At 39.0% G+C, this 22,637-nt stretch overlaps 1 protein-coding gene across 2 annotated transcripts in view; it reads left to right on the forward strand.

Annotated features, from left to right (window-relative positions):
- Positions 1 to 22,637, forward strand: part of edil3a (EGF like and discoidin domains 3a) — a 142,470-nt gene that overhangs the window by 24,664 nt on the left and 95,169 nt on the right. Inside the window, exons 2-3 of one of the 2 annotated variants that reach the window (XM_085475197.1) lie at positions 8,648 to 8,677; positions 17,830 to 17,958. In XM_085475197.1, the coding sequence (XP_085331323.1) occupies positions 8,648 to 8,677; positions 17,830 to 17,958 (159 nt within the window). The remainder of the gene's footprint in view (positions 1 to 8,647; positions 8,678 to 17,829; positions 17,959 to 22,637) is intronic. The other variant, XM_085475198.1, reaches the window with a different exon arrangement.

The following is a 22,637-nucleotide window of genomic DNA, read 5'->3' on the forward strand; positions in this document are numbered from 1 at the left end:
AACTTTTATAACTGCGGAGCTGAATTAACTACTATCTCACTGATGTTCTGGTTTATGAAAGGTTTACACCAGTTTACAGCAGAAGAAGAAGAATACCCAGAGGTTACCTGGCCATCTGTTCTTTTATCAGTTAGTTTTGTGATATTAAAGTCTTTGCCAAGGAATCTCAATAAACAGAGTGTTAGTCAGTTAATGATTGTCTTTTTAAGAGTATCAAAAGTTAAAATGCAAATGAATCGTTTTGTTATGGCACTGAAGGGCACTTGCTTGTTTTAGTTTTCTATCTCTTACCTTTCAATCAATCACATTTCATTTGTAAAGGGTTTCAGTAACCAGCATGAGAGTTTTCATTTTATTGATAATTGCCTGTTAGGCTGTCAGATTTTTTTTCCTGTTACTGTATTCTTGTGGTAGAATTCAATAAATCATACAGACTAAGTTACCTTCAAGAACATATGTTATTATGTTGACACTTTGTTTTGCACACTGACTCTAAGACTAAGAAACATATCGATTCCATGTCAAAAAAACAGTATGAATCAAACCTTGGATATGTCTGCGCTCTGTATTGACCACATTACAAAAACACTTCTCTGCAGACAGACTCATCCATGGGGTTTTCATTATCTTATGCTTGGAATAGCAATTTGATGCTCTATTTGACTGAGCACCTCTTCCACATGCATTCACATACAGTTTGTCGTATTATTAGTTTCAGGAATTTTACATTTCTTTTTAATTGAATTTTTTCAATCAGTCATACTTTAAAAAAATGAGAATCTGTCTTATATTACGGCTCTGTGTTTGCCCACATCAGTTTCTTAATTCTGAACACAATATGTACCTTGTGCGTTATTGTGAATATGTTGCCATATGGTTTGAATACTTGCTACAGAAAAAGAAAATCCTTATATTTAAGTCTCCTAAACTTGTGTCTTAAGAGAGACACATAATTGCAGCAGATATATGAATAACATAGCTAAATGCCATTATCATACAGACGCACCAGCTACTTTGCAGGTACACCTTAATAGCACCTGGTTGGATCACCTTTTGCTTTCAGGACAAACTTAATTCTTTGTGGCACAGATTTAGAAAAGTGCTGGAAACATTCCTCAAAGATTCTGGACCATATTGATATGATAGCATCATGTAGCTGTTAAAGATTTGTCAGCTGCACATCTATGATGTGAATCTTCCATCCCAAAGGGGCTCTATTGGATTGAGTTCTGGAGACTTGTGGAGGCCATTTGAGTACAGTGAACTCATTCTCATGTTCCAGAAACCAGTTTGAGATTATTTGAGCTCTGTGAATTGGCATGTTATCCAGCTGGAAGCAGCCATTGGAAGATTGGTACACTGTGATAATAAAGGGAAGGACTTTGTCAGCAATTGGCCCAAAGATTGCCAAGAAAATATCCCCCAGGCCATTACACTACCATCACAGGCCTAAACGAGTGATACAAGGCAGGATGAATCTATGCTTTAATGTTATTAATACCAAATTCTGACCCCCATCATCTGAATGTCACAGCAGAAATTGAGACTCATCAGAGCAGTCTGTGCAAATTGTAGCCTCGTTTTTTCTTCTTCTTAGCTGGCAGGAGTAGGATCCAGTATGGATTTCTGCTGCTGTAGTACATCTGTTTCAAACTTCAGCATGTAGTGCGTTCATGCTTTTCTCCATACATTGGCTGGGGTTATTCGAGTTACTGTTGTCTTACAATAAGCTCAAAGAAGTCTGGCCATTCTCCTCTGACTTCTGGCATTAACAAAGGCAATTTTGCCTAGAGGACTGCCGCTCACTGGGTATTTTCTCTTTTGGACCGTTTTCTGTAAACCCTAGAGAAGGTTCTGTGGGAAATACTCCAACTACCATGCCACATTCAAAGCCACTTAAAAGTGGCTTTCTTTTCCATTCTGCTCAGGTTGAATTTCAGCAGGTCATCCTTTATTTTGATGACTAAAGAAAGCTAAAGTTGCATATTCTTATCACACTGGCATTAAACATCATTGCATTCATTATGGGTCCACTGTACTGGTCTAAGGCTACAAAGCCACAAAGCCACAGGGCAATGGACAGCGACTTGTCCATTGCCCTTTCCACCGTCACTCCACAATGCACAAGAATTGTTAATTCTCAAATAGTCTTTATAAAATTTGCACACAAAGATCACCTAACAGATCTTTGCCATTGTCCTGAAGGTCAACTCATACTTAACATTTTATGAGCACTTTTCAGTTTTGACAAGAATCACTACTTCTCCTTGGTTATTGATAACATAGCAAGATTAATTTGTCTTGGATATGACTCTTTGTGAGTTTCTCCAACTTCATTTTTTTGCAATACAGTCAGCAAAACACAACTTTCTTTGTGCACTTGCACATAACAGCCACAATTCACATAACCTCTGAATTTTGATGGATTGTTTATTTAAAAAATAATTTTAAGCCACATGTCCTGTATATCCGTTTAATAAAACAGTGTAAGTATTTCTGTGCTGTATCAGGAAACACAGCTGTACAGCTGAAGTATTTTGCCAGAAACTTTCCAATGAGATTTTTTTTTCATACCTCCTGCCCCATTTTTCACAATATATCTACTCCTGTTTTATTACATAGAGGTTGTAATGGTGCATAAAGCATGCCTAGAAGTCATATGAATTGTTGGGATAAGTGTCTGACATCTTTCTGTAGGGAGGTGCCTTTCTTTTCCATTCTAAACCACATGTCAAAGAGCCCCACATTAAGGGTATACTTTACCCTGCACTCCTGCTCCGCTGACAAAAAAGTAAAATGAGGATGGATGGGTTATTTACTTACAGAGAGATGGTGCTTACCACTCCACTTGATATAAAGGGTTGTGCTACTGCATTCTTCCTTGTCATTAGTTGGAAAACAACTAATGATAAGGAAGTGCCTCAACAATGCCTCCCTAATTATTGTTGGTATTGTGTCTGTGAGTCATTTCACAGTTAGCCACCCACTCCATAGCTGGATGATTTAATGTTAATAAGCACCGTAGTGATGGAACAAACACTTTTAAGGGTGCTCTTATGTGGGAGATAGATGTGCAATGAGCATCTGTTCATGGTTTGTGTGTGTGTGTGTTTGTGGAGCACAGGGAAAGGTGATATCTTTAGTGCAAATGTAGAACATGTATAAAGGCTGCCATATGTGCTGCAGTGCCACTAACTAAATCCTATTTGCAACAAACCACTTTAGACATTTGTTTCTTTTATTCACTGTGAGAAGAAGTAAAATGATATTTTCACACATAAATACTGATGGTCTTCATGGGAAGCTGTGCTGATATCAGTAAATGTCTTATAAGCGAAACAAAGTCTCAAGCGTTTACACTTTCAGAGTCCAGAGGACTTTTCTAAACATCTTAACCATGCAAAGTGTAAATGATTATTGCCTGTATTGTGTCTCATAGAAATGATACCTTTACCTAGAATCACCATTTGAAGCTGTCTGTGATGATTTATGACATTGCTAGTCTGCAGGTGACTAGAAGTGTGACTGTGATAATTACTATTGCTCATTTATGGCTGAAAACACATGGAACCTTTTAAGCTGCAGGTTGAGTCATGCACTAATTAAATGCAGGTCTGTGGCAAATTAAACTGGTTTGTGTGATAATTTTATGGATCTTTTTTTTTTTTTAAGCTACTGTATGCTAATTAAGGCTGAGCATATCTCCTACTTACCACCAAATGTTGGGAAGAAGCATGGGAACTCTAACAAAAGTTTTACTGCTTGAGATAACTACAGTAGAGCTACTTGGCACACAGAAAAAAGGATTTGTCAGCTCCAGCAAGGAGGTGTCTGGGCTGCCATCATTAGCACTGACAGCCGACTGTCATATTTGATGCTACACTGCTAAATGGGAATACGATCCATTACCCGGATCGTTTTTCGACTTTGCCATGGCTTCACTGGCCATGACAGTGAGAGTGATAAGCTTTACAGAGCCTTTATTTTCGACAGAACTCGGGTTTACCTCTTTCTGGTTAACGTTATTGGGTTTTCAGTTGATCAGCCCTAATTAAGCACTAAAAAGGTTTGCAGTAGGTATAGCTGAAAGGCAACCTACTGAATCAGATCAAACTTCTCCATTAGCTTGTTATCTCTTAAAAAAACTGGATAGTAATTTGCCTTACTGATGTAAGGGGCATCCACTCAAACACCCGCTGGATATCCTTGTAAAAAACTACCATCAAAATGAGGTTCCTACACAACCTTTCCAGAATACAAAGCACCAGTGAGGGTCAGTGTCAACACAACAGCATAAAACAGTCAGTGGCTCCCACGACTGTGTAATGCACTGCTATCATAATAACAGTGCAATCATTGTGTTAACCCCTTACCCTGACAAATGCAGGTACATCAAAACAATAACGCTGTCTTTAGTATTGAAGTGTTGTAGGGTTATAAGGCTAATGGTAATGGTTAGGAAAAAACACTGAAATACATTAAATATTTCATGCAACCTAGCCCCACTCAAAGTCCAAATGTATTTATCGATTCACATTAAGCCTAACAGACAAATAATTCTCTGTTTCTTTGCTTTTTGTTTTAGACGTTTGCTCAGCAGCAGTTTCTGGAAAATGACTGCTGGTTAACAATGAACCTTAATGGAGAGTGCATCAGTCAGTATGTTACACTTGCTCTGCTGTGTGTTAGAAGACATTCAATTGGGAATTTGGCTGCAGTAAAATTCTCTGTACACAGAGAATAGAAGAAGAATAGAACAATAAATAGATGTAAAGGGCTTACTTGCTGACAAAAAGAAGAGTGCAAAAATGAAGTCACGAGTTCATGGATTTGCTGCTTTGGACGTGCCAGGACTTTAGAAGGCATTATTTACTTTCCATCTTGTGGAACGTGGTGTTAGAAATGCCTTTCATTTTTGGCACAAGTGTAGAACTTTGGGACATTGCAGATGTGACTTTTACTTACATGTTAACATTAAAAAAAGTAAATACAAATTCAGAATAACACTTTCGCCTTCTGTTATGTGGAACTGGAACAGGGCCAGTTTGTGTTTTAACTTTAAATTTTCTAGTGAACTCAACTAAAGGGGTGAAATTCTTCGTGAATCAGACTGAGTGACTGTGAAGGCCACAGAATGTATTTCACATCATTGTTATAATTCTCAGCCTTCAGTGACCCATGTGCATTATCGCTGAACAGGCTACGTACTGTTGGCATTCTTTTGGTCCACATTGCATAACCCTCAAGGTTTTCATGGATACGTTTATGTGTGTAAAACAAGCTGTAAATACTAAAGGTCACAGCCATTTAACTCTACTAACTAAACTGTACTAGCTGATTTCTGTTGGTCAGTCATTGATTTAAATGCTTCTTGCAAACAAAGTTACTAAATCAAAATGGCTTATCATATTAAGGAATGTGAGTGTACTGTGTACATATTTACCCATCATGGTAAAAAAAATTGGTGAACCCTATTGTTTAATATATAAAGGGGTATCTTCACCCTTATATGAATGTGTATGTACAGTATGCATGTTCTGCATAGTTTTTATGCTTGTTCATCTTGTGCACTTGCTCCTCTATCTCCACTGAACACCTTGAGGTCATATCAATTCAGGAAAGCCTGACTGGTTCCTATTTAGATTATGGATGGTTATTACTGCCTCCTGGCTGTCAGTCAGATTAAACCAATAGAGGCTTATCATCTCATAGAGAGTACCTTCTCCTGGTAAGAAGGAGGGGCCATTTAAATAAGCCATCTCCAGAACCTTCCATGTTCTACAAATTTATTAATGTGGTCTGAAGAAATATCAATGCATCAAGTATTTATTGTACACCAATATGCTTGGTATTGCCCTTGTCTGTCAGTTTACTTTATGGATTTGTCTCAATAATATAGGACTATACCACAAGAATTACACTGTTGCCCATTCCTGTGTTTGCTCCTGCAGTAAACAAATATAATACCAGGTTCAGGGAGGAGAAAGACAAGACAGCGAAAGGATTGCATGGGAAGGCGAAACACACACTTTCAAAAAGTTAACTGTGTGCATGCAATGTATTTTTGTGTCTTCATATGGGAAGAACTGACAATAAGCCATACTGTAGAATGACCCACGTAATATTTATAGCTTGCTGGCTAGCAGAACAGCTGTGTTTTTACCACTTTTTGATATAGACGAACCAATAGATTTTTAATAGATCCAGCCAATGGAGGGAATACTCTGGTAAGGCTCTAATGACAGCTTTTGACAAGATTTGTTGGATTTGCAGGATTTTATGAATAGAAAATATATCAACATTCAGTTTGTCAGTCATTTTTGAATCAGCATACAGCAATTCTTTGTTTTCTGTTGTAGAGATTTCATGTAATGACTTTGTTTTAACATTTTAGCATAAAATTAGAGGCACTTTCTCAAGAATGTTAGTAACAGTTTTTAAGTTGTGGTTAAGAATGATATTTATTGAAACAATGCCTATCTGGGTAGAATTCATGATAAGAACACAACCATTATGATGCCAATAATTTACTGTTGGCATTAAACACGTCACAATCAGACCTCACATGCATCAAAATGCATACCATCAATTCAGACTCCCTCTCTAAGAGGTTCAGCATTAATGCACAACATCTCTGCTGCTACTGATTTCAGGAAGTCAGCGAATAATCTGACAACAACAAAAGTGACTCCGCCTCGGTTTCCCAGTCAAAACTTTGCACTTTCACCATTTTAGTCTAGCTGAACGTGTAGGTAATCTTTAATACATATTTTTATTGTTTATTTAAACCGATAGTCTATTTTTTGTCCACAGTTTATCCCGATGCTCACTGCTGTGGGAAATAAGCTATGTGATTCAGCTAACACTGGGTGTTTTGTTATTTTTATGGAGAACACCAACAATTAGAGACATAAATTTTGCCAACCCACTGTACTTTCAATATTTTATGCACTCTTATGATTCACCACTTCAACACTTGGATAAACATAAAACCCATCCTTTTATGCATCTCTGTCTTCTCAGCATGTGTATTTATGTGTGGGTGTGAATAGTTGTCTGCACTCTGAGGCATATGTTGTTGTTTTTTTTGCCTTTATCAAGTGTGCAGTTTTGTGTGTGTGCACATGCGTGTGCACACACACAAAACTGTGTCTGAGGGCTTGCAAGTGTGCGTCTTGACCCTTATGGTGAGGCTGAAGAGAAAACGGGCGCAGAAAGAAAACCACACTAAGTGAACCGTGGAATGCGCTCGGTTTGGGGATTACATTGGCCCGTGCGCATGGTAAAACACAAAGGAGAGCTTCTGCTGCCAGGCAGATGAGAGGTTGAGAAAGTGCTTGGCTTTGACTCTGTGTGGCTTCAGTTGAAGCTTTCTCTCACAGTCAAAGCAGCATTAAAGGCTGTGGTTCACTCTTTAATTGTATCTGTTTATCACATTTATGACTAAGTGAATCATTTTTCCCTTCAGTTTACAGATGCTGCTGCCTTGATTCCAATCGTATATTTCTGTCTAAAGAGTACCACAACTAGTGATGCACTAAATAATTTGCTAGACATTTAGGAGATGTGTTGAATAAAATAAATAAAAAGAAAACTTATTTAAAATCCCCCGAGAGCACTTTATTTGATTTCCACATCCAAAAACACCACAGGGAGCAGAACCTGACAGAGCGCTGATGTTTGGTTTATAAAAAGAATAAAATCTGGTCTCCAAATGGTTCTGTGTGTTGTGGCTGGAAATGAAACAGATTTCTCAGATGGTTTTGTATATATTTGCACCTGTGTGCAATGCAGGCGCTCTATGTCTGCTTTTCTGCTTATGCAGGCTTCACCCTCTCCATATGTTAATGTCTAATTAGTATTCAGTGCTGTGGATGAAAAAAATGCTCATGACATTGAATCATACTTTAATTAAGCAAGAATTGGTAAGCAACATCATTAGCTATTGAGAAATAATAGACACGTATACTTAATATGCTCTGTACAGCAGCAAATCTCAATACATTCAGGCCTCGTTTGTCCATCCATCCATTTCTGGTTACACATTCTGTTCATCCCCAATAATAATGACAATCATATTTATCATCCTTGAATCTGATGCCCTTGGTTGACTGCCTCTGCATCTGTGCCCAACTTTTGGGCATGTCTTTTGGACCAATTTCACACTAATGATGGAGACAGAGGGTTGTGGTAATGCTAGCAGACAGGCCAAATCTAAGCCACAAAGCTGGACTGGGTCTTGGGAGCCAGGGATGCAGATAGTAAGTAAGTATGCCACAGGGGCTAATCCTACATTGGTCCAGAATGATGAACACATATTAGGGAAAGGTAACAGACCAGGACACGTGTATTGATGGGGCATCAGATGTTCCACTGTGCCAGGTTACGTTTCATGGCAGCACTGGAGAGCATGTCTGTTGGCAGGATATTGTACCCTACAGGTAGCAGGTGTGTCTGCCTTCACATACTGTGTGCTCAAGGGAATTACACTTAAATAAAACTTTGCATATGATAGCACAAAATGTAATTATCAGTACAGCCGAATCTGTTGCAATACAGCTGCGGCATTAAATACATAGTTGTGATGAAGCTAATAGGAATTTTCTCTCTTCCCTTTCCCCCCTTTTTCTCCTTTGTGTCTCAACAGCAGCAGATGGTGAGGAACCAACTTCAGCAGGTGGGAATTTTTTATGCTTGGTAACGTGATTTCCATTCATTTGTTTTCATGCAAGTGTGTGTGTGTAGAGGGGGAGATAGAGAAATGGAACGAGCCAAGCCTCGTCCTTCCTTCATTACTCCTGAGTCTAATTCCTGCATTGATTCCCTGCTCATGCCGGGCCAGAAACAGTCATGATTACATCATTTAGCATTTCACTTCATAAGGCAGTCCTATTTAAACTTCCTCTAATAGTGTGAATCTGAGAAATGTCTTGTCTTTGTCTAGTACAGAGTTTTGAGATTGAGCTCACAGTCCAATTTGGTCCACTGATTGCTTTTGCATGACTGTTTTTCAGTGGAAATGAAATATGGTGGATACCTGAGCCTTTATCATATTTCTCAGGGTGTTTTTTTTCCTTGTGTGTGAGTGCTGATTTTACAATCCATTTACTTAAAAGCAGCATTAATCCATAGCAATTCCAATATGCTTATTCTAGAGTTAATGCAGTGCATCCATAAATACATGCCATTAGCATCAGTCTTGATGTACATTGTATTCACTCCCTATGGAGTGGACTGAGTGTATTCTTTTTTTGCTGGCTCCAATAGATGCTAAAGTACTTATCTCTGAATTATCATATAGATGTTAAAATCATATTTTTAAGGTAGCATATTTGGTATTCCAAAGTACTGCTTCTGATTATTGAAATAACTAATGTAACAAGAGTTTTATTACAAAAGCAAGACCACAGAGGACAACAGTAAACAAGAACCTGATTTATCTTCATCAGTGATGTAATTAAAATGTCACTTCACATCCTCGGGAAGTACTGCAGCTGAATATATAATTCCTCTTTCGTTGCATCCTCAACATCTACAGTAATTGTCTTTGTCTATGTTTCTTTCATTAATGTTAATCCCTGCTGGTTTGTTGGAGATCAAGTAGGTTAAAAAAAGAATGATTTATTTAGATTAGACATAATACCACAGGAATCAAAGTACTTTGCTGCAGCAATGCAAAGAATGTGACACAATAGACAAACTACACAGGCGTCTCAAGGGAATATGTAAGTCCAGTGCAGTGACTGCTGTCTACTTTTGCTACTAAAATAGGTTTGCCTGCTGTATAAACTACTTTTTGGCATCAGCATCTTGCTCTTTGCACAAATACCTATCGTAAATCCTTTTTTCCTAAAGCATTTCAAAGCAACTTTTCGTGTATTATACTCACTTCAGATCAGAGCAGCGAGAACACGGCAAGAAAAAATAATTATGGAGTAAGAAAATGAACTGAATTAGGTTTGACTTGTGACCACTGACCTGGAACTGGACCGAGACAGAAAATAGGACAGAGTGATGAGGAAGGCCAAAGTGCTCATGACAAGTTTGAAGAATTTAGCAAATCAGCTGCTATTTCACAGCATTTCATATCCTTACTCTACACAGCTTTCATACTTTGTCTCCATTCATACAAAGGGGGATATTGTTTGCTGTGTTTGGTTATTATGGTTATTTGGCAGTGTATGAATACTGCCAAGTTATCTACACGGCTTCCCTTTAAAGCAGTGAGTTTATTCTATAAAAGTATCGTTTATTAAGCACCTGATGCGTTTTATGAGCAAAACCAATTTCATCAAAAAAACCACACGGACACGGCTGTTCTTTGATCTGCCTCGGTTGGAGGAATTTAAACTTTTAAGGCCTTTTTACTTCCATTACTAATTGCAGGGGCTGCATAAATTAAACTTTAACAAGAAAACTATATATTTTCTGAATTCTGTTCGCCAAACCTTTATTGCACAATCTCAGCGGTTGCAGTATGTGCAGTCAAAATACCATGGATACTACTGAGACCGAAGAAGCATATTTGAGCATATTTAATTGTAAAACTAACATTTGCCAAGTAGAAAGTTGAATATTAGCTCTCCAGTGAACAAGTTAGAGCCAGCCTTTGTCACATTTTCAGAAATGTTATTGGTAGACTGGGAATTTTATTTAACATATATAATTTAGATTTTGCTAATAAACATTGGAGTTTTTAGAAAGTTTCATGTTTTTTTAAGAGACCCCTGCGAGAAAAGGTACGGCTCTGACATTTTCATGGCATTTAGTCTCTGACAAGACAGCCTTCATTTCCGCTTTTCTTTGGATCTTTCTAGAAGGATGGTGGTCTTCAATGTGACCTCTTCTTTTGAGTGACATATTCCAAAGCATTTTTGTTGCTGCGCGAGTCTTACTACTTTTACCTTCAAGTGTATTTGTCTGACATTGTCAAATCCTGATGGGCGGAAATGGCAGAGTGGGAAGGGCACGGGAGAACAAAAGGCCAAAGACTCACTAAAAGCCCAACCGTCCGGCGGCTCACGCTGAGAGCCTCGATGTAATATTGTTTGTGCAGTGCCAGCTTCCATCAGTTGAAATGCAGGATGGATGCAGTGACCATGAGCCCATGAGCCAGTAAAGTCATCATACAAAAAGGCTAGGTTAAAATACATTTGACGCAATTAGGGCATATCAGATGTCTCAGCAAAGTAGCAGGGTGCAGCTTCTGAGCTGAAGAGCTTAAATGTAAATTTCATACTCTTGAGGCAGGTAAAATGTGTGCGTGTGTGTGCATGTGTGTGTGTTTTCTTTAAAGATATTATGAAAGCCTAACCGTGTGGTTGAATCCTGGCTTGTCATTGTTAACTGGGAACTGTTTAAGATGGCAAAATTGGAACTGAAATTCAGAGTTGACAGTCACACAGGCATTTCAGTTTTGTTATTTAAATGTCTACCAAATTTCACTTTTTTAATAGCAGTTGCTGATCTAAGCAGGGTAAGGGCTGCTCGGTGTTGCTGTCAAAAACATCAGGAGTTGCGTACTAATATTTGTGGTGCCAGATTAAAAGCATTTCCTCCCATGTTGCTGCACAGTAACTTTTTCCCTGGGATCAGCAGAAATATGTCACATGGAGACAATACTTTGCCCGACCTGCTCATAACCCTAAACAATGCATGTAACCCAACAAGCAGTAGGAAGATATGGTAAATGGACTGATTCTTATACATCTACTCTCCTGGAGTACTCAAAGCACTGCATACAACATGCCTCATTCACCCCCACTCATACCAGCACTTCTAGACTCAAGTGCAACTAATAAACATTCACACACGTTCACACTCCGATGAACGCATCGGAAGGCAATTTGGGGTTAGTATCTTGCCCAAGGATATTTGGCATGCAGACTGGGGGAGCCAGGAATTGAACCACCAACCTTCCAATCAGTAGCTGATCTGCTCTGCCACCTGAGCCACAGTCACCCCTTCCTAGAAGATATCTTTCCTTTATCTTGGATTAAATTTTCTTTGAAAAAGCTTTAATATATTATTCAGATTGTACATGTTGTTCTCTTTGAGTCTAGAAAAAAACATAATGAGGAAGGGGCTGGGTTCATTCATGTCCATATAAATTCAACTGACTATTAATACCTCAAGCTTTGCAGCTCATCTGTGCTTTCTAAAAATTGACTGCTACCATTATTATTAGCTGTGTCACTTCTTTCAGGCTAAGCAGAGTATGTGCAAAGCATGAAATACTGTCTCCCAAATGCCTGAATTCTTATACATTTGGGGGTGAGCTAATGCTTGTGACAGCAACTGTGACAGAGCACATACGTAGCCTTAAGCCTGAAAATGTCAAATCTCTGTGATTGATCTGCAAGGAAACAAAGGATGCTTTCCTGTGTTTAACCACTGGTCAGGATTTCACAGCTGATTGATTGGCCTCTCTTTGCAGTCAGAAAGGAAATCACAATGCCCATGCTGGACACAACACAGGCTTGCATCAATCACTATGCAAGTCTTGGTTTGTACAGCAGGGCAGCAGCTAACATTTAAATTCCCAAGAAAGCTCCCAGTGTTTCCTCCTTGCATTACCCGCAGTGTTAGGATAGTTACTATTAATCTGTAAAGATTTATTATTGTGCTAAAAATACAGTGAGTAATGCAATTATAACAAATTCATCTTAAGGTGTAATTCCTCCTATTTGAATGTCATCACTGCTGCTGAACAAGCTTTACTTTCTTTTTTTTTCTTTTTTTCTTTTTTTGTGTCCCGTTTGGATCTTTAGCCATCAGAATTGTTGTCTTAAGGCCAAGAAAGATGCCAAGCGGATTTATTTTACCAAGTGGATCATCATGGCCTTGCCATATTGGTCCATTTGATTGACCTTTATTATAATTATGAATTTATTTTATTTTCAGTTGCTACAAACGGGACAGACATGACTGGGGGATAGGACAGGGAGAAAGAATGAAAGAAAGAGAGGGAGAGAAAGAAAACCAAAGGGGAGAAGAGACGGTGAGAAGGGGGGGAAGAAAGAAAAAAACAAACAAACAAAAAAAACAAAACACCTGGGTCACCTGTATGGAGAAAAAAAACAGAAGAGAAAGCAAACAACAAAGAGCAACATAATAAAAAAAAACGGCACCATCACAATAAACTAGCTAGCAGTAGATATCAGTAGATACTAAATAATAAACGATATTGTGCAGCACGCAAGATAGACAGCGCACAATGTGCTTTGAGGCAGCAGCCAAGAAAGGTGTAGTCCGCGTCTGTGAATACCCGTGTGTACATTAGATTACACACAGGTGCACTCTATTTAGTCATTAGCACTCATCAGGCAATGTCTATAGGCAACTGACTGCACTCAGAGCAAAGGGGGCTGAATAATTAAGCACACCCCACTTTTCAGTTATTTATTTGTAAAAAATGTTTGGAATCATGTATGATTTTCGTTCCACTTCTCACGTGTACACCACTTTGTATTGGTCTTTCACGTGGAATTCCAATAAAATTGATTCATGTTTGTGGCTGTTTGTGGATGTGACAATGTGGAAAGGTTTAAGGGGGCCGAATACTTTTGCAAGCCACTGTAGTAGAAGCATTAGCAGCTAATACTTTCCAGCAATCAGCAACACACAACTTAAATGGTACATGGTGTGTGTTTGTGTGAAGAAAACACAATTTAATGGCACACCATGTTTACTCCCTCGCCTTTCCTTGGAAAGTTGCTTCTTTTCTCTAAGTAGTGTTTGGTTTTTCCTCTCTGTTGCTTCCATCATGGCTCCCAGTACTTAATCCTTTCTAGAAATGGGCAGCTGTTGGAGTGAATAAGGGATTTCTTTCTTTTTTTGTTTATAGCATTAAAAAACACTTCTTTCTTAATGAAAATCATCATCCTCTTAGTTGAAAAGTTTGGAGACTATAAACTAACTTATTTCTTTTTTTAAAAATGTTTTTGTAACTATTATTTTCCCAAGAAATTAGAAACGGAACGCGGTTTTGTTTTGGTTCATGTTTTTTGTAAGTTTCTGAAAAACTGTGTCAGCCTCAGCCCACCGAGGGCACGAAAGTAGCTGTTGCAATTTTCATGTGGTGTTTTCCACTGGCGAGACAATTTGCTCTCTCTCAGATGAACAGTTTTTGATATTATATGCTAAGTGGATGTCAGATTTTTGTATGTGTGCTAATGTGATCTGGCATTTGATCCTGACTCATAACAGTTCTGCAGTTCCTCAGTTTTTGGCTTATTTTGAACTCATACCATACAAAAGTTTGCTTAATTTCCGGCACACTGGGGCGTTTTTTTTTTTCTTCCTGTTTTTCTTTTTTTTTTGACAGAAATTATGAAATCAAATGTAGATGTCATACTGAACACTCTTTGTATCTCTCTAACACACTAACTGAGAAACCATTCCCTCCCTCTTTTCTCTCTCACTACCTCCTTTTGTCCCCACTTTTTCTGTTTTATGCACTTGCCATTAGGGATGCTGTCAGTACAGCATGGTGCGACTACAGATCATTACATCAAAAGAGCCCTGAAACCTGTCAACCCCCTTTCTCACAGTGAGCAGGTCCTCTGTGAAAGCTATTATACAAGCCTCTGTTCAACTGATTATCCACCACTCTGATTATTACTAATACAGGTCCAGGATTTGAAATAGTATGACTTCGATAGGATTACCTCATTTGAAATTCACACCTAGAGGCCTACTAATTCCAGTGAGAGAACAATAATAGGGTCGGTAGTGATTTTGTATTTATTTGTTTATTTACTTCATTTTTTTTCCTATTCTTTTTATGGGTTGGGGCTAGTGTGAAATGGTTGCCCCGTTGATATAGTAAACAATTTAAGGCTGCAGCTTTTTACTTGACGTTGTCAAATGTTGTGCTCATGGCTGCTAATTTGTCAAACTGACTTAAGAGGGCATGAGATTCTCACCCTTGAGACTTCTTCTTGTTTCCCATCGCTTAAAATGAAATAAGAGACCTGTCAAAGCACAGTTTCCCTGTCAACTCTAAGATATGACTGTAAAATGACTGGAATAGAAATTGCATCACAAGATAGGAAACTTACAAGGGCATGCTGATGAAAAGAATTCGGATTTGCTAGTTCTTTTCTCAGCAGGCTTTTTGAAACTTTAGAGTCATGTTAGATATCATTACTAAATGCAGATTGTGCAGTCAGTTCATGCTGTTGGCAATGTGGTAGCTCTTGTTTATAGATTAAAAAGCATGAAAGATAAATAGATTCAAAAAAATAAATACTGTACTAAAATTAGCCCATTTTTATGGGTCCCTTACAAAGCTCAGTTGCTGCTCCATTATATAAATATCAATTAACTGGTTCACAGGTAACATGGTCGTATTATAATATACTACATTTGAATTTTTCTGGATATAAATTAAATCAAAATCATGCTTTTATAAGCTGCTTTAGTTGCGCAAATGCTAAACATGGGTCCTTTAAGCCCTTTGGTAGCTGGTTGATTGGCAACATGACAATGTCATGATATAGAATAAGAACCTTCATTGGCTAAAGATGTCTCCCGTATTTGGTTGCTGTACTTGTGATCCTGTAGGAGGAGTTTGCGGACAGGCAAACAATGATTTTGTGGTTTATAATAAGATTTAATCTAAACATTACATTTTACAATAAATGATCAATTGACATGTACCTAGCTAGCACCCAGATGCCTGGGTGTAGGCGTGGGTGACGAGGGTTGACATGCAGCAAGGAGTCTGGGGTGGATGCAAGCCTGGGCGACCACTGTAAGAATTCAGCCTAAGTGCACGGTGCGCACACATCACTAGGTGAGCAACGAACACGCCCCATCAATCTGCAAAGTTTTGACAGACTCAGTGCAGTTGTACAACTCAATGTATAAAAGATTAGACAGATATTGGCAGGTTTTTGAGTTATGAAACCTACAAGCTTGCATCTAGGCGTCATCATTAACATTTTGCCTCATTCTGCAGGCTAGTTCATGAAAGATTTTGAATGTCACAGTTTTGTGGGCATTGGCAGTTAATTAATTCATTGCTGTATCATACACAGCAGGTTTTGTTATAATAATTTTTATTCATAACCTTAGTTATCATTATGGGTTGCAAAGAGGTACCATAACGAGAACAAAAACAAAAAGAAAAAACAGCAACAAACATGGAAAGAATCATGCTCCAACAGAGTTATTAATCATTACCGGCGTAACTTTGAGGCGTTTTCTTTTTTTTCTTTTCTTTTTTTTTGCTTGTTTTATTGAAATTCATTCTATTGTTTGCTTAAATCCCAAAGCATGAATTCTGTAGTGGCGAAGCTTCCCAGTGTTCTGTGCACCCAAATATTGATGAGAAAACAATGGTAATGATGAATGGGGTTTTGTTTACACAGCATGAATACATGTGATTTGTGGCTATGAATATGAATTCCCTTGCAAATTAGTGTTTGGCTCATAGGAGCCTTTTGTGTTCTGAGCAGCACTGACCCTCACACAGGGTACAGCATAAGCGTTTGATTTTCTGTAGGAATGCTGAACTGCGGTTATCTGTGCACAACATGGGGTAACTTCAACCAAATGGACAGATTTTATTGGTGGAGGTCATTTGTACAGCACTGAAAGCAATAAAAACATCCACTGAAGCAAACTATGCAGAAAACAGTATGTTCCAATACAAATGAAGTGACTTAAAGGATTGCCTCAGTTTATTAGTAGAGTAAATTTGCTACAATTTTCTGAAATTCAAACAATGTTTCTGTCTTTTGGTAATGCTTTTGTGTCACAAAAGTACTTTGGAACACCAAAGGGCAACAAGTATCTCAATAAAAAAGCCATTGCAGTCATTGGAGTTAACAATTTAATGTACATTGGAGCAAAATAAGAACATCAAGTGACCTTTTTAAAATGTTTTTTGCACCAATATATTTATAACTATTAAAGACAGTGCGTTTGTGCTGGCCATTCTGCTGCACATTCACAACTTTAGACTATACCTTATATTGTTCAAACCCTCAGAGGTTGGCTAGCCTGCCCCTAGTATTCAGGACAGCAGCAGTACTTTCACAGTGGCAATCACTTGAGCAATCACTTCTTCAGAGACTATTATTTTGCTCTGTGGAGTACAAATTCAGTATAGTATTAATAACGATTCTCCATTTTGGGGGACGCATGAACAGAAACTCTTAAAACTGGTGAATTGTTCACAACAATGGCCACTTTTCATTAATTCAAAATAATAATAATCTTGTTTCAAATTTAAGTAACTGCTTAGTCAAAACTCGACTTATTTGTGTGAGGATCTGTGTGTGTACGTATGCGTGGGTGACGCCGTGGGTACATTTCAGTGCATAGATGGTGGTGCTCCATTTTACCTTGCAGCTAGTCTGTGCTTTTCGCTTAGCACTGTGAGAATGAAGTGTTGCCTTCCTGGAGGGGACACATTCAGTGATTTCTAGACGGTGCCTTGGGCCGCCCTCTAGACAACAGACACCAGCAGCAGTCACTGAAAGACAGACTCTCCCGACACTCCTTTCATCCTCAGTTTCTCCTGTCAAGCAGTTTTACTTAAACACCACCTCACGATGTCTCCCAGAATACCTTATGTATTAAAACTTTGTGTGTTATTGTGTGCTATTAAAAACTGTAGATGTGTTTAATGGGACACCCATTGTTTAGTTTATTAGACTACTGGCTGGATAATGATGTCTAAGTACACTTTTGTATCATATACCAAAATTATTGTGGAATATTATCTGCTGCAATTTGCTCTTGTGTGTACAGTTAAAAAAAAATTTTTTAAAAGCCACCCCCATCATCGGTGTCTGTATTCTTCTTTTTTCTGTGCAGGTCCTTGCCATCCAAACCCTTGCCACAACAGAGGAACGTGTGAGATCAGTGAGACCTACAGGGGTGATACCTTCATTGGTTATGTGTGCAAGTGTCTACCAGGTTTCAGCGGAGTTCACTGCCAACACAGTAAGTTGGACCAGCCTCTTCCCTATCCCTTATTTATCTGTACACACATGACTGTGTTAGTTCCCACCCAGACAACACAGTCATCAAGTTTGCAGATGATACCACTGTGGTGGGGCTCATCTCAGGGGGAGATGAGACAGCATACAGAGCTGAAGTTCAGAGGCTGTCAGATTGGTGTGCAGACAACAACCTGGACCTCAATACCACCAAAACAAAAGAACTGGTAGTTGACTTCAGAAGGAGGAAGTCCGAGCTGCAGCCTGTCAGCATCAACGGGGAGTGCGTGGAAAGGGTCTCCAGTTTCAAGTTTCTGGGTGTGCACATAGACACAGACCTCCAATGGAGCTCTAACACCTCTGCGGTCTTAAAGAAGGCCCAACAGCGTCTCCACTTTCTGAGAATCCTCAGAAAAATGGACCTGAAGAAGGAGCTGCTGACCGTCTTCTACCGCTGCTCCATTGAAAGTGTGCTGACATATTGCATCGGTGTGTGGTTCTCCAGCTGCACCACAGCACACAGAAAGGCACTCCAGAGGGTCATCAACATGGCCCAAAAAATCATTGGACATCCTCTTCCCTCCCTGAAGGACCTGTACAGCACTCGCTGTCTCAAGAGGGCACGCAGCATCCTACGGGACTGCACACACCCAGGACACCGGGTGTTTAAGCTGCTGCCGTCTGGCAGGAGGTTCAGGCTGCTGAGGTCCCGAACAAATAGACTCAAGGACAGCTTTTACAACAGGGCAATAGCCCTGATCAATGCAAATAGCTGACCTGACTGGATACCTCCCTGGACTTTTTAGGGGGAGGTAACAATGTTTAAAACGATAACAATAATATTTATATTTATAACAAGGTGCAATAATAATTATTGTGCAATAATAACAGTGTGCAATACACATACACTTATTCTTCTTTTTTATACTAAGTTAATATACTGTGTTGTGTTGTTTGTTACGTTGTGATGTGTCATATCGTGTCGTGTTGTGTTATATGTAGTGCCGACGTAGGACAGTTTTTCCAATTTCATTGTACTACTGTATAGGGGTGGGTTTTTATAATCGATTCATCGATTAAAATCGATTCTGGCTTGGATAACGTAAAATCGATTCATTAAAATCCTGAATCGATTTTTTAATATAAATTTATTTTGTCCGAAATGCCAGAATCTCTGGTGACATCTCACAAAATTTCAAGAACCACCAAACAGTAAATGAGAGCAGGTACAGGGATTCTGCACATAGACTTAAACACACAGCGCAACCCGCGGATCAGAATCAGTTAGATGTCGCCTTTCTCACAGTCGGGGCTGAAAGCCGACAGCTCGCTGATTCTGATCTGTCGGCGGGTCCGCGCTTTGTGTTCACGCCCTTTATGCGCTGATTCTAAAGCTGTTAGTTTGATCTCTCTCCAAACAATATTGACCGAACCAGCAGCAAAAGAAGATCCAAACGCTTCACATAAACATCGTCATGAATTCACTCTTTTACTGTTTTGCTTCCATTGCGATGCGCAGCTCTCTCTCTCTCCCTCTCTCCCTCCCTCCCTCCCCCCCCCCCCTCCCCCCCTCTCTCTCTCTCTCGAACAGTTTCGCTTTCTTCATTATTCGCTTGCTTGTTACGCACAAGTCTACTGTTGCTTACAGCGCTGTCGGCCGCTGTTTTTTTCCCTTTTACATTCTTCCGAAAAGAAAACCTCATTTCTGCTGTTCAATACTGAACAAATTTAAACTTTTTAATATTATTCAAAATGCAAAATGCTTAGCCGTGTGTCTAATAAAACCGCTGTAACGTCAGAGGCAATGTTCATTAATTAATGGTTTTCTTTCGTTTTTGATGTACTGCAGAATATTTTTATAAAATCCCAGGCCAGGAAAATCACCTTCATGTTTTTCTGTGTTTTATCTTCAGCTACTTTGACACAAAGGCATCTGCTGTGATGCTCACACCTTGGATAAAGTCTTGCGAGTGTCAGCTTCCTTTTTATAGATACAAAAATATGTAAATGTTCTGATCTGAATTATACTTCTGACTGTCAAAATTTCCCAGATTTAAATCGAATCGAATCGAATTAAATCGAATCGTGGATCGAATCGATTTGGGACCTTGTGAATCGGAATTGAATCGATTCTAGAAATCAGTGACGATACCCAGCCCTACTACTGTACTATGTATGACTGTGCAATGACAATAAAGAGTTATCTTATCTTATCTTATCTTATCTTAAAGTGTCTCGAACGATTACGGAACTTAATATAAAGTCAAAAGGTTTGCAAGGCCTCTGTGTCTCTTTTATGGCATTACCAGGAAGAATGATTGGTCTGTTTGATCATAACGATTTTCTAACAGGAGTCAAATAATAACCTTGAGCAGTGAACAGATGTTGAAAAGCTGACAAAAAGTAAATTCCTGGTGAAAGGACGAGTTCAGCAAAATGATAGTGAGTTCAGGAGAGAAAGGAAGCGCTGAGCTTGCTTCCTTTTGTTGAGCATGCTCTTAATAAAGGTTGGTGTCAGAGGGTTTGTGCTGCCTGTGAGATAACTCTCGACAGTATGTTAGACTGGGAACACTGTTCTCATCCCATGCACAATTTATGCTGTCTTAGGAACTGACCTTTTGAACTCTTAAACTAGCACCTGGAATATGGGGACAAGGGTAATTAATGACTGCAATCATGGGGTACAAGCACATTTGGGTGTGACCAACACTATCGAGCCTTAAACTATTATTGAGACCGAGCAAGTCAGATATATAATTATTTTTCTTTGAACAGCAACATGCATCAATTCACGTTTCAAAGCTTCATTCAGCTATTGTTTAGATCCAATATCTGTTCTGAAAGAATGAGTCTGTTTCGCTTTAAGTATTCTTGGTAGTCTCAGCAGTTTTTGCAGTCAATTTAATAACAAAAATGTTAATAATACTTGTAGCTGCTCTTACAAAAAATAGTCTGTTATTAAATAGGACCGCTAAAGCTGAGCAAATTAGACTATTTATTTGAAAATGAAAAGTCATACATAACAAATGTGAGGTAGCATGGTGGTGTGTTGGTTAGCACCGTTGCCTCACAGCAAGAAGGTCCTGAGTCTAAAGCAAATGGCCAGCTAAGGCCCTTCTGTGAAGCGTTAGGATGTTTTGTTTACGTTTGTTCCTAGTTAACCTTGGAGGACAGAACCCACAAAGAATAAACTAAAAACCTAGAAAAATAAATTGTGTTAAACTAAATAAAAACAGAACTAAAACTAAATACTTTCAAACAATAAAACTAGTGGCCACGGGTGCTACCCCTCAGCCTCCTAGTAGATGTGCCTATTGTATTAGTTAGAAAGGTAATTTTCAGAAACATTGACCTCCGACCTTGAACTCAGTCACTCTGAGTGAGGATTCACACTTGTCTGACATTTTTAGGAGATGCACCAATCGTATCAATTTTTAAAAAATCCCAAGTGACGTCCTTCTTGCGTTATCGCACTCACAAGATTTTCAGAAAACCTTACCTCTTGTCCCTGAGTCTGAGGTCACTGAGATTTTCCCACATTTGAGATGTTTTTGTAGATGCACAGTTGTGTCAATTTGAAACTCTTTCACTCACTTCATTCTCGAGTTATCCCATTTCAGTGTCCACAGTGCGCGCCCACCTGCCCCTCAGGCAGGGTGACAATACCCCATCGGCTTTTTATACCTGAGGGGTACAAACGAATTAGTACAACTAAATGTGCGTTAGGCTGATTGATGATTCTAAACTTGCTGTATCTGTGAATGTCTTTCTGTCTCTCTGTTAGCCGTCAGTAGGTTGACAGCCTGTCTACCATGTACCCCAACTATTGTCCTATAGCAGCTGGGATTAGCACCAGCACAATTGTGACCCTAAATTGTATAAGCAAAAGAAAATAAATTGATGGACATAATAATTGTATCAGCAGACAATTAATGCAGACCTTTACATTTTCACTTTTCGACTGACTCCCGTGATTTAGACGTAGCATATAGCTTTCTCTGTGTGTGCCAAAATCTTGCTAAATCCCGCAGTATGATATATAGGCCAAGTTCTGTGGCTTTCCTGCCTCTGCGTGTGCTTGGCTGAGCATTGTATTAGCCTGCATAACACAGTTGTCCTTCACTGCCGGTGTGCTTGTAAGTAATGGCTTTAATGTATCATGGTGCAAACCGTGTGGCGTGATGGCTCCTTCTTAGTTTGTAAGAGAGAGGATTTGTAGAGAGAGAGAGAGAGAGCGAGAGAGCATGGTGAGATGTTAACCAACGCCTAACAAAAAATGTGCGCCAAGGTTAAAAAAGACAGAAATGTGGGGTTTTTTAACTCATAAAAGAAATAGTTTTTTATGCTGCACTGGTCAGTGTCAGGCATAAAACAGAAAAGGAAATAGAAGGAGTCAGTAGATCAATGTTATGTCATCGAGTTTGTCTCCAGCCTGAACTGTGAGCAATTGGCTATCATTCATGTCATAATTCAGTTATTGTTTCCTATTATGCCCTGGGGTGGTGGGAAACTGATTCGATACAGTCTGAATACACATTAAAGTCTGCCAATTTTACTCATGGATATCGTCTGAATGGCAGAGAGTCGTGAGAGAGACAGGAGGGAGACATTAATAAGCAAATCTGTTTCTGGGTAATTCCTGCAATTAAATTATAAAGCGACACGTATAATGACAGTTTAGCT

Source organism: Copadichromis virginalis, linkage group LG12, assembly GCF_057382275.1.
Source record: "Copadichromis virginalis isolate Kocher_CV1m ecotype Utaka linkage group LG12, C_Virginalis_male_GT1.1, whole genome shotgun sequence".
NCBI lineage: Eukaryota > Metazoa > Chordata > Actinopteri > Cichliformes > Cichlidae > Copadichromis > Copadichromis virginalis.